This window comes from Cicer arietinum, chromosome 8 (genome assembly GCF_000331145.2).
Source record: "Cicer arietinum cultivar CDC Frontier isolate Library 1 chromosome 8, Cicar.CDCFrontier_v2.0, whole genome shotgun sequence".
NCBI classification, from domain to species: domain Eukaryota; kingdom Viridiplantae; phylum Streptophyta; class Magnoliopsida; order Fabales; family Fabaceae; genus Cicer; species Cicer arietinum.
In genome coordinates this window covers 19,640,684-19,654,763 of record NC_021167.2, presented here as the reverse complement: position 1 = coordinate 19,654,763, position 14,080 = coordinate 19,640,684, and the positions used below count along the sequence as shown (strand labels likewise).

Genomic DNA, 14,080 nt, shown 5'->3' with positions numbered 1-14,080 from the left:
AATATTGTACCTTCCCTTCTCTGTATAAATCTGATCTCTCTGTATTTGATATCTATTTTTGGATATTGAAGCTTACCATTAAAATTTATTTAAACTCAAATTCCATTAGGAAAAAAAGAAGCAAAATGGGATTTGAGATAGAAGAAAAACCAAAACCAAAACCAAAATATAGAAAAGGATTATGGTCACCTGAAGAAGATAATAAGCTCAGAAATTATATCCTTAAATATGGTCATAACTGCTGGAGCTCTGTTCCCATTAAGGCAGGTTGGTTTTTTATTTTATTTTTATTCAGTTTATAATTTTAATCTTTTATTAATCATATGAGTGGCATATTCATTATATCATTATCATCATTCAATTGAGACTTAGTTTTTTTTTTGAAGATAAGTTTTTCTTCATTTTATTTTTTATTTTTTGGATAAAATGTGCCTTGAATTTATTTGGCCTTAAATCAAGTCATCAAACATAAATGTAAGCATGATTCACTGACTTTGATATCAATAAATTTGAGATATGCCGTAAATAAATTATACTACCTTATGTTCCTATATACATGTTTTTTTTTTTTTTTTTTTTTTTTTTTTTTTTTTTTTTTATGGTTGTTTTGTAAAAAATAAAAAATGACTTTGATTAATAAGCTCATTTTAGCTTATAAAAAAAAGTAAATTTTAAATATGCACATATCGTACATTGATTAATTAGTTATATACCTTTTTACTTTGAAATTTGAAAATATCATATAAGAATAATTTTTTTTTTTTAAAATTGAAAATTAAAAAGGAATAGAGAAAACAGTAATTTAGACATTATTCACGTGAATAATTAATTTTTTTAGAACAACCAATGCTATATATATTAGTAATATTTGAATTATTTTGAAAATGAGAATTGAATCTATAACTTTCTTATCTCTCTGTTGTTAATTTATTTATTTCAATCATTAAACCGATCTTATATTCGTTCTCACGAATAAATAGGACTATTCAATTATATTCAATTTAAGTCAAACATTCCATTATGTTGGTAATTGAAAAAAAACAAAATTTGATTGTGAATAACATTATTATTTGTAATCCATATGGTAGCACTAGTGGTAGATTTGTATTTAGCATATTTGATGTTGAGGGAATAGTTAAGTAAAATTGAATATAAATTTTAGGGTTGCAAAGGAATGGAAAGAGTTGCAGATTAAGGTGGATAAACTATCTAAGACCAGGATTAAAGAGAGGTGTGCTTAGCAAACATGAAGAAGATACAATCATCACCCTTCACCACATGTTAGGAAACAAGTAAGCATGGACAATTTCACTTTTACTATTTGAATTTCTTACTACTTTCAATTTCATCTAGAAGCTTCTTTATTTTTATATAATTTTAAACCATCTTGTTTTCAGTGGAATTAATCATATTAATTTAATGTTTGGTTAAACAAGTATTAAAGTTTAAAAAATAATTATTTTAGTCAGAATTTAATTTAAATTTTCTCGAATTACTCATTTTTTATTGAAGTTATTTAATTATTTGAGTCTTATTACTGAATTAGTCTAAAAGTTTTTTAAAAGTTAAATAATTAAATTTGTAAGGTTAATTTTTCAAGATAATAATAATAATAATAATAATAATAATAATAATAATAATAATAATAATAATAATAATAATTGCAATGATTATAATTTAAATAAACTTAAGCCAAAGACTTGTTATAATTTTGTCTAATTTAATTGTTATCAGGGACTTACATTAAATAATATAATTGGATGCCAGCTATTTTCTATTTAATTTCATTTTAGAGAAGCAATTGGATCCTATTTAAAAATCAATAAAAACAAAAAATTGATAGGAGTCAAACCATGACTTGGCTTAGATAGAAAAGATATATAGTCTACTATATTCTTTAATTTCTTTAAATTAAATGTAGTTCGGTATTATTTGTTTTAGATTATTCCATCACATACAATTCTTAATTAACAATCGATTACTTTTTTTACACTTCAATATATTTTTCTATGATTTCTTCATAATCATTTTGTTATGAAAAAACTGTTTTAAGACTCATCTAAAGTGAACTTACACCCTAAAGTTTGTAAATTTAATATGATTCATCTTTGTTTTAAATGAAAGTTTGATGGTAAATATATGCACACATATAAACCAACACCTAAGAAAATGTTTTTTTTTGTGTGTGTGTGTATAGAAACTTTATAACATATAAACTCATAGGTTAGTTCCCACATTTTGAATAGAAAAGTCAACCACTATTATTTTACTGTTAATTATTTAAGGAGAGTTGAAAATGTGCTATTTTTGAGGAGACAATTTTATTTTTATCATGCTACATGTATGGCATCTTTATTTTATTTCTTTCAACTCTTCAAAACAAACCTTAATAGAATAATCACTTTCATTTTTATAAACCTTTATAGAAGAATAATAACTTTCATTTATATAAATTCTTAAAGAATACTCACTTATTTATCCATACAATTTAGCTTAATTAACGAATGATAATATTGTTAGATTGCATATCATATATTGAACTCGAACTCGAGACCTTACAATTATGTAAGATTTTCTTTATTGTTTCTTTTACAAATAAAAAAAGAATAATAATTTATTTTATCTACTTGTGTCTAGATACATTCTACACGACATACTTTTTCGATTTTTCAATAAATATTATGACACCTTTAAATGATTCCAAATTCATCTAAATTATACAATTTTTGTATTGGTCAGGTGGTCTCAGATAGCACAACAATTACCAGGAAGGACTGACAACGAAATAAAGAATTATTGGCATTCATATTTGAAAAAGAAAGTCGTAGAAACTAATCAAATTAAGTATGCTACATCAAGCTCAGAATCAATTGACTCTTTAGTCTCTACTCTAAAAAATTCAAGTCAAGATCCTAATTATGCGGTGTTAGAAAATATTGATAAATCAACACCTAAAACACACTCTAATCACTCTATTTCACATAATTACAATACTACCAATGATGTTTGTCTGAACTCTCTACCAAAATTATTATTTGCTGAGTGGCTTTCACTAGATCATGTAAATGGTGGCAGCTCTATAAATTCAAATGATACTTTAGTATTGGGAAATGGATATGATCAAAACTCATCTTTTCAAGACGATGTTATGCAAATTCAAGAAGGGCAATTTTGTGATAATTATCATGATAGTTTAATTCAAAATCCAGCCAATGAGGTATACTATTCACAACTTCAAATGTCAAATCAAGTGGATGAAAATGACTTGGTCCACTCTATGAATAATGATGCAATTTATGTATGAGGAAGAAGTTTACAAGGTGCTCAAAAAAGGTGGAGTAATTTGCAAGACAAATTTTACTCTGTATCATTTTAATAGATGATTCACGGTTGATCAATATATAAAAATTGTTTGAAATTTTAATAACAGCATATTGTCTTTTTGAAAATATAAACTCATAATTAATTTTGTCTTTATATTTGAGATGACGACTTCATCATTTTCAAATCGACAAAAACAACATAAAACAGATATGTGTGTCTTAAAATTAAACTCATATATTTTCTTTCTTGTTTTTTTTTAATTGAATTCTAATTGACCAGATTATATCGTCCATCCATAAGACTGAGGAAGATTAGAAGTTTATACTTTTGAGAATAAATATTGACCATTGTGAACTCTCTATCAAAGTGGACTACCGTAAAACCCACTTAATTTGTAGTCATACATACTATAAACAAAAAAGTGTAGTGCAAAATTATTCCTCAAATTGTTTAATAATATTCCTATCCAACTCAAATAAATTCAGTAGAATACCTTGCAAGTGTATCTAATTTTATTGCTATTATTTTAGAGTTGTTTTTCCATGATGACGTAAATCTACATCAAATTAAGAAGTTCAATAATATCCCGTGGTTTGGAAAATAATTTATAAAAAGCTTTAATGTAAGAAATGGTACCTAACATAGTTTTGAAAAAGGACAAAAAATATATGTTGACGAAGATAAGACAACTTTGAGATCAACAAGACAATTACTCATAAATAAATTACAACTCTTCAAAATAAAAAGTCTTTATCTATTTCTCTCAATATATAAACCAAAACAACAACCTCCACGAATTACCACACGTATCAACCATACTTGGCGGAAAGAAAATCAATGAACACAATTGACTATCAAATTTTAGTTTATGATTAAATTCTTTTCATTTGTGTATTATAGATTCTCCTCTTAGATTATACATAAGATTATTTGTGATGACATTTTCGACGCTCTAATATTTCAAAATATTACTTTAATTATATAACTTTTTTAGACAGAGTTTTCTTTTAAAAAAAAATTAAATAAAAGAGAATAATAATTTACACACGAGAATGATTTAAATCTGTGTAATACACAAATATTTCCAAAAAAATATAATTCAAAATCAATCTTAAAAAACTTGTAAGATGATACTTTGAAAATATTTTAAAAATAAGTATTTTATTTAATTATTTATAAATTCATGATTTTGTCCATTTATTCTCAAACCTCATCATTTATGTTTAATCAATCAATCATGTGTTTTTTTTTCTTCTTATAAGTGAATGGTTTTGTCCATTGGTTTATATGAATTTTCAGATGAAAAGTAGTAAGCGCAGGTGAAAGAGTGCAGTACACATATTAACATATATGACATTTGATTCAATTCAAAGCATTTTCACACAAAAGTTAAATGTGTTTCATAGCTCAAATCAATGCATGTAAGTTAAAAAGTCTTTCAATCAATTCAAATGCATTTGATTCTCTCAATATTCTGTCCCTTTCATCCATTTATGGTGTTGCTTCTTTCTAAACATTTACTATATTATAACGGTTTGATACTATTTATAAAAGAAAATAAATGTATTTATTAATTATTTTAATTATATATATATATTATTTGAAAATTGTGAGACATTAAATATTCATTAATAATATTAAAAAGATAAACATTTTAAAAATATAAATTAATTTAAATAATAAATATGCTTTAAAATTTGTAATTTTCTTTTATATATAAAACCATTTTTTTTAAAATTCTCTTATACATAAGATTAAAGAGAGTAAATACTTTAAGACACATTTTAAGCTAATTTTTATTTTTGACGTAAAAAGCCACTTTTTAACCATTCAAGGTAATGTGGGATATATTTTAGTTAATATAGCTAAATTGCATAAACTAAATGTGTGTTTAGTTTAAAGATTTTTAATTTAAATAAATAAATTTTACTTAAAAATTAGTTTAGTCTAAAATGATTTAAATTTATATATATTTACCTAAAATAAATTGAATAATGAATTTTACCGTTAAAATTATGTTTACAAAAAAGTTATAATTTTAAGTATAAATTATTTCTAATGACAAAATTAATTTTCTTCAAAAATATACACATATATTAAAATAAATTTTACAGTCTTAGAATTGATTTTGATACTCTAAAAGTGAAATTTAAAAAGGTTGATCTCTTTAGACACATTTATATTCCATTGATATTTACTAAGAATTGAACATATGACTGTATGTTTTGAAATTTTGACTTTAGCGGTAAAACTCCACATAAAAAAACAAGCTACATCCAACTAGTAGCATTAAGACTTTGTTTGGATCAATAAAATTGAGCGGTAATTAATGAGGTTTCATTGTTTGAGTATTTTTTTAACAAAAGGAAAACGATTCATTAGTTCATATCGATAAAGTGTATTAGATATAAATACAAGTTCAACCTCACTAAAAATGAAAAGGAGGAATATGTAAACATACTCAAAATATTCAAATGAATAGCATAAGCACAATGTCTAAAAAATAATTTGACTAAAGCAAATTGATCGGAATACCAATGTTTCTAGGTCTGCAACGTTGAAAATTTAGTTTATTGGTTGAATCAATAATTAATCGAAGTTGATCTGCCAATCTAAATCAAATGAACACTACAATAATAAATTTTAAAAATAAGTGGAATGAAGTGGAACATAATGAAATCTATTCCATCCTCTCCCTTCATTTTATTCCCTTCCAATTTGTGGCGTATGAGATAAAGTCCTACTTTTTATGTTTCATTATGTCATCAAATAACCAAACAATTGAATGAATATTTTGCTCCACTCCTCTTTACTCCACTCCATTCATTTTCAATTCATTCTACTCATTTTAAAATATCAAAACAGAGCCTAAGATAAATGTGTGTTTGCATGCCCAAACCACATTACCAAACATATGCTAAGTTTATGGTTCTACTTTTGGAGCATGCAAAATTGATTTTAGAGATATAAAATTGACTTTGACATATTTGGTTATTCTCGAGTATAATTGATTCTGCATGCATAATTTATTCTAACTTGTGTTTGGTTATACGGTGACTAAAATTGATTTTGAATGAATATATTTTGTAAAATTTCTTTTAGTTAAAAATGATTTGAACGTAAAATGATGTATTTTTGTCAATAAATTTTATGTTGACAAAAATAAAGTAATATCTTGATAAGTATGGTAACTTTTTTTGATATAAAATGATTTTAATGATGTAAAATTTATTATTATTATTATTATTATTATTATTATTATTATTAAGAGGGGGTGTGAAAATTAAAATGGGAAAAACAAAATGTTGTGATCAACATGGAGTGAAGAGAGGAGGTTGGACACCAGAAGAAAATGAAACATTTGTTGAATATATTAACAACCATCGACATGGAAGTTGGAGAACACTCCCTAAACTAGCAGGTTCATGTTTCCTGTATATATTTTTTGTTTTAATTTTCTATACATTTTGCATTATGTTTTTATGTTTTGTTTTTCTTATCTTTGGAAGTGTTGAAGCTAGGGATAACTAGGGATTATAGGGTGTCTTTGAATTTCATTTTTTTCTTTCTATGATTTACTTATTATACTTATTGAATTTGGAGTTGGAATTTTACATGTAGTGAATTCTAAAAAATTACTGTTATAATTTCTATTTCTCAAAAGAAAAAAAAAAAAGAAAAAAACCGTTTTGTATTTAATTTATGAATTTATGAGCCCTTTAAAGGGTTCAAGGTTTGTTCTTTATTTTATTTTTATCATTTGAAGACTCTAGTTATCGAAGAAACTCCAATTTCAATTTGATTCTCTAAATGAAGAAAACTTTATGTTGATTTTGGTTGTGTTCTCTTTGATGCAATTTATGTTTATGTTGTAAATTTGTTTTTGTTATTTTTTTTTTCTTTTTTATTGGTAACACTTAGTATGTGTTTTTTTTTTACCACTAAATTTAGTGTAAGTGGTTGATGTACACTGTGTGAATGTTGTAAATTTTGGAGTATCAAATTCGATTCCTACTCATAAAGAAATGGTGTTCATATTCTTAAAATGTGATCGCAATTACACTCTAAACTTTTATATTGCTTAAAAACACAAACATGTATACTTGATGTGGCCTTATAGTGTAAGTCATTTTGCAAGAACCATGTTTTGTTGTCATAGTTTCATCTGTGCATAACATACTACCATTACTTTTTTCCTTCGGCAAATATGGTTTACAAAATCAGGTTTGAAAAAATTGACACAAAATAAAGAACAAAGTGTTCTCTAAAATAGTCTCTATTCATATTACAATTTTGCATATCTATTCCATTAGTAATATTTTAATGTTCAGAACTTTACATATCTTCTTTGATGTGGAAAAAGTTGTCGACTTCAATGGATAAATTATCTTCGGCCGGACATAAAGCGAGGACCATTTACTAATGAGGAAGAAAATACAATTATTCAGTTTCATGTTATGTTTGGCAATAGGTAACACATTGCTCCTTATGTTTATTTTCTTGCTTATGCTATTGTAGTTGTAGTTATGTCGCAATCCTTAATATTTTAGAAAATTGTGGACATTTGCTATGGAGAGTCGCAATTAGTATTAGAGTTTGGTCGCAAGAGACCCTAAATACATTGATACAGCGACCATGATTTCAACGTATGCTTAGTGTAGTCGCAACGACTCATGAGTAAATAGAGATGAGAGAGATGTTTCCTAATAAGCAAAATGACTGTAAGCTCCCACTTCTAGAAGGAAAATTTATAATATGCAAAATGTAAAAAGTATTTATAATATCGATTTTATTAGAAGATAGATATGTGGAAACTCCCTTGTGCAATTACCAATCACGTTTTTTCTCCAAAAATCATGTTACATTTAATTTATATCTAACCACTAACCTCAAATGTTCATAGGTGGGCCGTTATAGCATCCCAACTACCAAGAAGAACAAACAACGAAATAAAGAACTACTGGAACACACAACTGAAGAAGCGTCTCCCTCAGTCGGGAAGCATGATGCATAGTGTTGTCAAACCCGAATCTCCTTCAAAATACCATACGGCGCAATGGAAAAGTGTGAGAGTTGAGGCCGAGACAAGGTTATCAATGGAATCATCATTGCTTACTTCATTACCAACAAGTGAAAGTAAAACACGTTCTCATTACTCTCTTCAACTTTGGAATTCTGAAGTCGGAAATTTGTTTAGAATGATCAAAGGAAATAGTGTAGTGTGTCGAAGTAATAATGTCTCAGAAGCATCATTGTCGTCGAAATTGGAATCATGTTCAGATGTCACATTGCAGGTTAAAAACATCGAAAGTGGTACCTTGGTGAACAAGTCACAAGAAGAACAAGGTATTGGATATAAACCAAAGCTTGAAGATGGCACAATAGAGTCAAAATCAAGCTATTATGAATTACTTGATTCATCTGATTCTGCATTAAATATATTTCTAGATATGAATGATGATCAAATAGGATCTTCAGGACAAAATGAAAGTTTTCTCGATACACTTTATGGTAAATTTGACTAACAAATTTGTCTTGTATTATGATGCAATCACTACAATCATGCAATCAGAATCATTGGATAAAATTCAAATCATAATACACTTTAAAAATTGAGTTATCTAATATTTATCCAATAACTCAAATCACATGAGTGTCGTAATTTGCGCCTTTGGATATTTTCGACCAATTTTGTGAATGTAGTTAGTGTAATTGGTTTTCACATGTCCTTCAACATTTGTTACTTATATGTACACTAGCCTTGAATTCTTTATACTTTCTTGGTTTATAAATATATATTTGATCACTATATATGATATTGAATTTTAGTTTGATCCTTATACAACTTTTTCTTCAATTTAGCATATGTATACATACATGCATTCTCATCAGTTTATTCTTCAAAATCTGTTGTTATATCACACTCTGTTTGAAATGTACAATGAAGTGCTGGGACCAATTGAAAATAAGTGTTACATATTTTGTAGGAACAATTCTAATGAAATGCGTGTCTCAATGTTCGACACCGATACATTAATTACATTCAATTAATTTATTCTATCAAATTATTATCAATGTCGACGTATCTGTATATCATATCTCGTGTCCTTGTTAATATATGTGTTTCATATGCTACATAGAAGCATTAAAAGTATCATATATTTTATCCTATACATATAAAGAACCAAATTAAATTTGTAATTTGTAACATCAAGGCTTTTAGAAATTTTTAGACCACATTGCAAGCCTTATTAAATATATTTATCTATAACTTTTTACCACATTTCCACCCAAAATCTTACGGTACTAAATTTATGGGTAAGTTCTTTTATATATTTAATATTTTCTTTATTTTTAGTTGATGTAAGACTAACCACTTACACTTGAATTCCAACCATCTCTATAATGAAAATATATTTAAACATTTCTACATTAAAAGATTAAATTAATTTGCTCAACGTAATTTCTTTATGAACTACCTTTTATCATATTATATTTAAATAATTAGCCTCAACAAAAGGGTTAATATATAGTTATTAGTATTAATTAAGTATGATGGTAAAGGCTAAAAAAAAATTATTTTTACAATTTATAATATTTTTTGGAATAAAGTAAAGAAGAGATCGATTTAGTGACTATTTTAAATAAATTGATACAATTGGTAAAAGTCTCTAAAAAAATTACTACATCGGTCTTTAAAATCAATTTCTTTTAGTTTAAATTAAATTAAATGTAACATGATATAAATTAAATGTAACATGATATAAATTAAATGTAACATGATTTTTGATGTTTTAGAAATTGATGTTTTAACTAGTGATTTAAATTAATCACTAAATCGGTCATCAATTAATTTAGAGACCGAATTTCATGATTTAGAGATCGAAACTTCAGTCTCTAAAAACAGTTTTTCTAGTAGTGATATTTTTTAAGAAAATATATCAGATTTGATCATTTTATTATATTTAAATATAATTAAATCACATTTCTTATTGTATTTTTATATATTTAATTTATAATAATTGTTTATAAACTTTTGCCCTATAATTTTTTTTTATAATAAATCATAAATAAACCGTGCACGGTTGTTACCTCTAGTACAAAACAAAAATTGTCTTGACTCATTCTAAATTATGTTATTTTTCTTTTTGCAATCACTAGATCCTAAATATTAGATCATTTGTATCTCAATCTTTTAGTTTCATATATCTGACTCATATTGATTTATAACACACTAAATTTCCTTCACTAATTAATGGATTCAACTTCATCTTTGTAATGTTCTTGTTTCCTCATTGTTGTTATAGGGATTAATTAAAGTTCTTATTGTAATGTTTTATTGCATGCATGCATGAATATTAGTTATTAATATATTGTAACACATTACATTATATAAGAAGAGAGAATTAATAAAAATGTCAATAATTGATCAATTCACAACTCCAAGAGGATCTCTGTCATCAAGCATTGGAGATTCTGCTGAACTTGAAGCCAATCTCACACTTAGTGATAAGCTCAAGGTTTTCAAAAGTTCTTCCTTTGATCCTAATGCCTATGTTGCCTCCAAATCTCGCAGCATGAATGAAAAGGTCTCTTTCTTCATGTCTCTTACTTATATAAATTTTGATTTTGGATATGAGTTAAGTTCCATGTCACAAATTGATAAAAGGTTTTTCTTTCTTTCCATAACCCTCTGGTTATCAGGGAATAGACCCTGATAATCTGGAGTTTAATTGGGAGGTAAGTGAAGTCGGACCAGTATTATTCCAACCAGGGTTCGAATTTGGACTCTCTAGAATGATTTGTGCTTTAAAAGGGTCTATTTGTTTATGTTGAAGCCTCAATGAACATATTTTTTTGCAATAAATCGGGTAGGACCACATGGCCGGTAAAACTATTAACAACTCAAGTTGCGTAGGACCATATAGACAACAAAAGAGTTTTAACTATTGATATTGATTCATCGAGTCGTGTAGCATTATTTTTCAAGAGCTTTAACCGAACTACAATTTATAAAGTTGAATTTAAACTCGAAAACGTAAGTTAAGTTAGAAAAGACCTGAATCATCTTGTACTAGTGTTCTTAGATTTTAACTTTGGTTAGAAATTTGTGATGTAAAAGTTATAAATATTCATCTTTGTGAAAGGTACAATAAATACTAGTTCAGTTATCCCTATTCCTAAGAATTAAACTAGTATTCTATTTATTGAAAATGTATATATGATTACAATTTCAAAATAAGTGTTATGGAAAAAATTCTATCCTTTTTGTTTCCATTTGATTAAAGAAAATTTGTTGCCTTGTTTAATCAATATTTGCATTGTTTACAGGAGATAAGACACTTGTGTGCTTATCTTGTTGATCTGAAGAAAGCTTCTGCCGAAGAAATGCGCAAAAGTGTTCTTGCTAATTACTCTGCCTTCATACGGTGAGTACAGATACCAAATTTAAATTTTTTTTATAAGCAAATGTTAGTAAGTCACTGGTTATGATAGTTTTCAAAGTTCGAACTCTAGACCATTTACTTAAAGTTGTGTTTGGAGAGTTTGTAAGCGCTATTTACATATCTAAGTTGATCAGATGGTTTAAAATTTAAGTAGCATATGTGGTTATGTCACAATCTTTGATACTATAGAGAATTGCAGTTAAATGCATCGAAAGTGCTGCAATTGAAGTAATGTTTTAGTCACAGAGACATAAAAAATCCTGACGTTGCGAACCTTTATTTAAAACGTTGATTATGATTTATATCGCTATCTTGAAAACTAATTGTCTGCAATATTTACGTGTAGTACATCGAAAGAGATTTCAGATCTTGAAGGGGAGCTACTTTCAATGAGAAACCTTTTATCCAACCAAGCTGCATTGGTTCATGGTTTAGCAGAAGGGTGTCAACTTGGTTCCTTGGTGACTGGTAACGAAGATTCCGACCTGGATGCTATGATAAATGAGAAAACAGATATATCAAAGACAGAAAAATGGCTAATAGGATATCTAGAAACTCTTGAAGTTCTATTAGCTGAGAAAAGAGTGAATGAATCAATGACAACTTTAGAAGAAGGAGAAAAAATGATAAAAGAAATCAAACAAGGGAAAACTTTAAGTCCAAGTTTATTTCAAGCACTGAAAAATGCCATCATTGAACACAGACAAAAATTAGCGGATCAACTAGCTGAAACAATCTGCCAACCATCAACTCGTAGTGCGGAGATTCGATCAACAGCGTTAGCGTTGAAAATTCTTGGGGATGGTCCACGCGCTCATACATTACTACTTAAATCTCACAAAGAAAAGTTGCAGCGTAACATGCAAAGTCTTGAATCCACAACTTACAGAGGCGTTGGAGCATACACTGCATCAATTTCACATCTTGTGTTTTCGACTATTTCGCAAGCGGCCTCGGATTCTTTGACAGTTTTTGCAGGAGAAGAACCTGCATACACTTCTGAGCTAGTTACTTGGGCTGTAAGGCAAGCTGAACATTTCGCGCTTCTCCTTAAGAAACGAATTCTCGTGTCGATAGCTGCAGCAGGAGGTCTTAGAATTGCATCTGAATGTGTTCATGTTTGTTTGAGTCACTGTCATCTTTTAGAGGCTAGTGGAATGGCACTTTCACCTGTTTTGCTTAAACATTTTAGACCATTTGTTGAACAAGCACTTAATACAAATTTGAAGAGAATGGAACAAAGTAGTGCTGCTTTAGCTGCTGCAGATGATTGGTTGCTTGTTTATGCACCAACCAGTAGGAATAGTAATAATGCAGGACTACCTCCTGTTTCTTCTCATATTAATTTGACTTCATTTCAGACTAAGCTTTCAATCAGTGCTCACAAATTCAATTCTATGGTTCAGGTCATTACTTCTTAACTATATCAATTTTCATTGTTTTCATCACCTTTTTAGTATGGTTTCATAATTGTTTGCATTTGAAGAAAAAATCATTGCCATGTAGCCAATAATATTAGGTGAGTTCTACGACTTAAAAATCATAAGAAGTTTTAACGACAGTCGATGATATTCTTCAGAAATAAAAGCTCATTACTATGCTCATCTTGATGGATAAAATAGTGACCCGTAATGTCGATTCAATATAAGATACATCTTTGTTTTTCCTATTTTTATCGAACTAGTATCATTTAAGTCACTATTATCAGTCATGAAAATGAAGATGACCATTAATGTATATTTCTAAGAGACGATATCATCTATGGTAGTTAGAGTTTTAAACATTTTTAAAGTACTGGTAAATAATGAACATGGTTCTTATTAGAAATTTGCCATCAAATATAAAAACCACCAAACCTTTTTCTTTCATTAGATGAGACCTGCAACATAAATCAAATGACGCTGTATATCATAAACAAAGAATACAATCTTTAATCACTCCCCTCTCCATCTTTATTTAATACATTTTCCTTTATCACAATAATCAGTTTAGTAGTTAGCAAGTTAATCCTTTATAAACTCTAGATATATATAGCATCATGTATTCATTTTCATCATATTTTCCAATCAATTCAATATGTTTCTTAATGCGAAGCCTCATGAGTATCAATATGCTGTCTATCTATCGTATAAATATGATTTGAAGCTATGACACCCTCGGATTACTAGCACATTTTTTGAATAAACAGGAGCTTTTTGAAGACGTAGGGCCGCTTGAAGTCCTACAATTGGATGGCCTTGCACTAGAAGGACTTTATAAAGTGTTTAGCTTCTATGTCAATCTGTTAATAAATGCATTGCCAGGTTCAG

The 14,080-nt window shown here is 27.6% G+C and overlaps 3 protein-coding genes across 3 annotated transcripts in view; all 3 read left to right on the top strand.

Moving 5' to 3' along the window:
- Positions 1-6: 6 nt before the first annotated feature.
- LOC101501794 (transcription factor LAF1-like) lies at positions 7-3,812 on the top strand. The gene is made up of 3 exons (XM_004515642.4): positions 7-267; positions 1,163-1,292; positions 2,740-3,812. The coding sequence occupies exons 1-3, from the start codon at positions 126-128 to the stop codon at positions 3,302-3,304; spliced, it is 837 nt and encodes a 278-aa protein (XP_004515699.1). The 5' UTR covers positions 7-125; the 3' UTR covers positions 3,305-3,812.
- Positions 3,813-6,612: 2,800 nt separating this feature from the next.
- On the top strand, positions 6,613-8,849 carry LOC101511968 (transcription factor MYB17-like). Its single transcript, XM_027330944.1, has 3 exons — positions 6,613-6,763; positions 7,675-7,795; positions 8,228-8,849. Exons 1-3 carry the CDS (start codon positions 6,613-6,615, stop codon positions 8,847-8,849), a joined length of 894 nt encoding a protein of 297 aa, XP_027186745.1.
- A 1,788-nt stretch (positions 8,850-10,637) lies between these two features.
- LOC101501478 (exocyst complex component EXO84A) overlaps positions 10,638-14,080 on the top strand; it is an 8,147-nt gene continuing 4,704 nt past the window's right edge. The window contains 4 exon segments of the mRNA XM_027330943.2: positions 10,638-10,913; positions 11,656-11,753; positions 12,118-13,177; positions 13,960-14,074. Of these exon segments, the coding sequence (XP_027186744.2) occupies positions 10,740-10,913; positions 11,656-11,753; positions 12,118-13,177; positions 13,960-14,074 (1,447 nt within the window). The 5' untranslated portion in view covers positions 10,638-10,739.

What these genes read in the sequence shown, in the direction of transcription:
- LOC101501794 (XM_004515642.4), top strand. Translation starts at nt 126, where the DNA reads ATGGGATTTGAGATAGAAGAAAAACCAAAACCAAAACCAAAATATAGA. An exon ending in CTCTGTTCCCATTAAGGCAG is followed by an intron (nt 268 to 1,162) that starts GTTGGTTTTTTA and finishes TATAAATTTTAG; the next exon opens with GGTTGCAAAGGAATGGAAAG. An exon ending in CACCACATGTTAGGAAACAA is followed by an intron (nt 1,293 to 2,739) that starts GTAAGCATGGAC and finishes TGTATTGGTCAG; the next exon opens with GTGGTCTCAGATAGCACAAC.
- LOC101511968 (XM_027330944.1), top strand. Translation starts at nt 6,613, where the DNA reads ATGGGAAAAACAAAATGTTGTGATCAACATGGAGTGAAGAGAGGAGGT. An exon ending in AGGTTCATGTTTCCTGTATA is followed by an intron (nt 6,764 to 7,674) that starts TATTTTTTGTTT and finishes CATATCTTCTTT; the next exon opens with GATGTGGAAAAAGTTGTCGA. An exon ending in CATGTTATGTTTGGCAATAG is followed by an intron (nt 7,796 to 8,227) that starts GTAACACATTGC and finishes AAATGTTCATAG; the next exon opens with GTGGGCCGTTATAGCATCCC.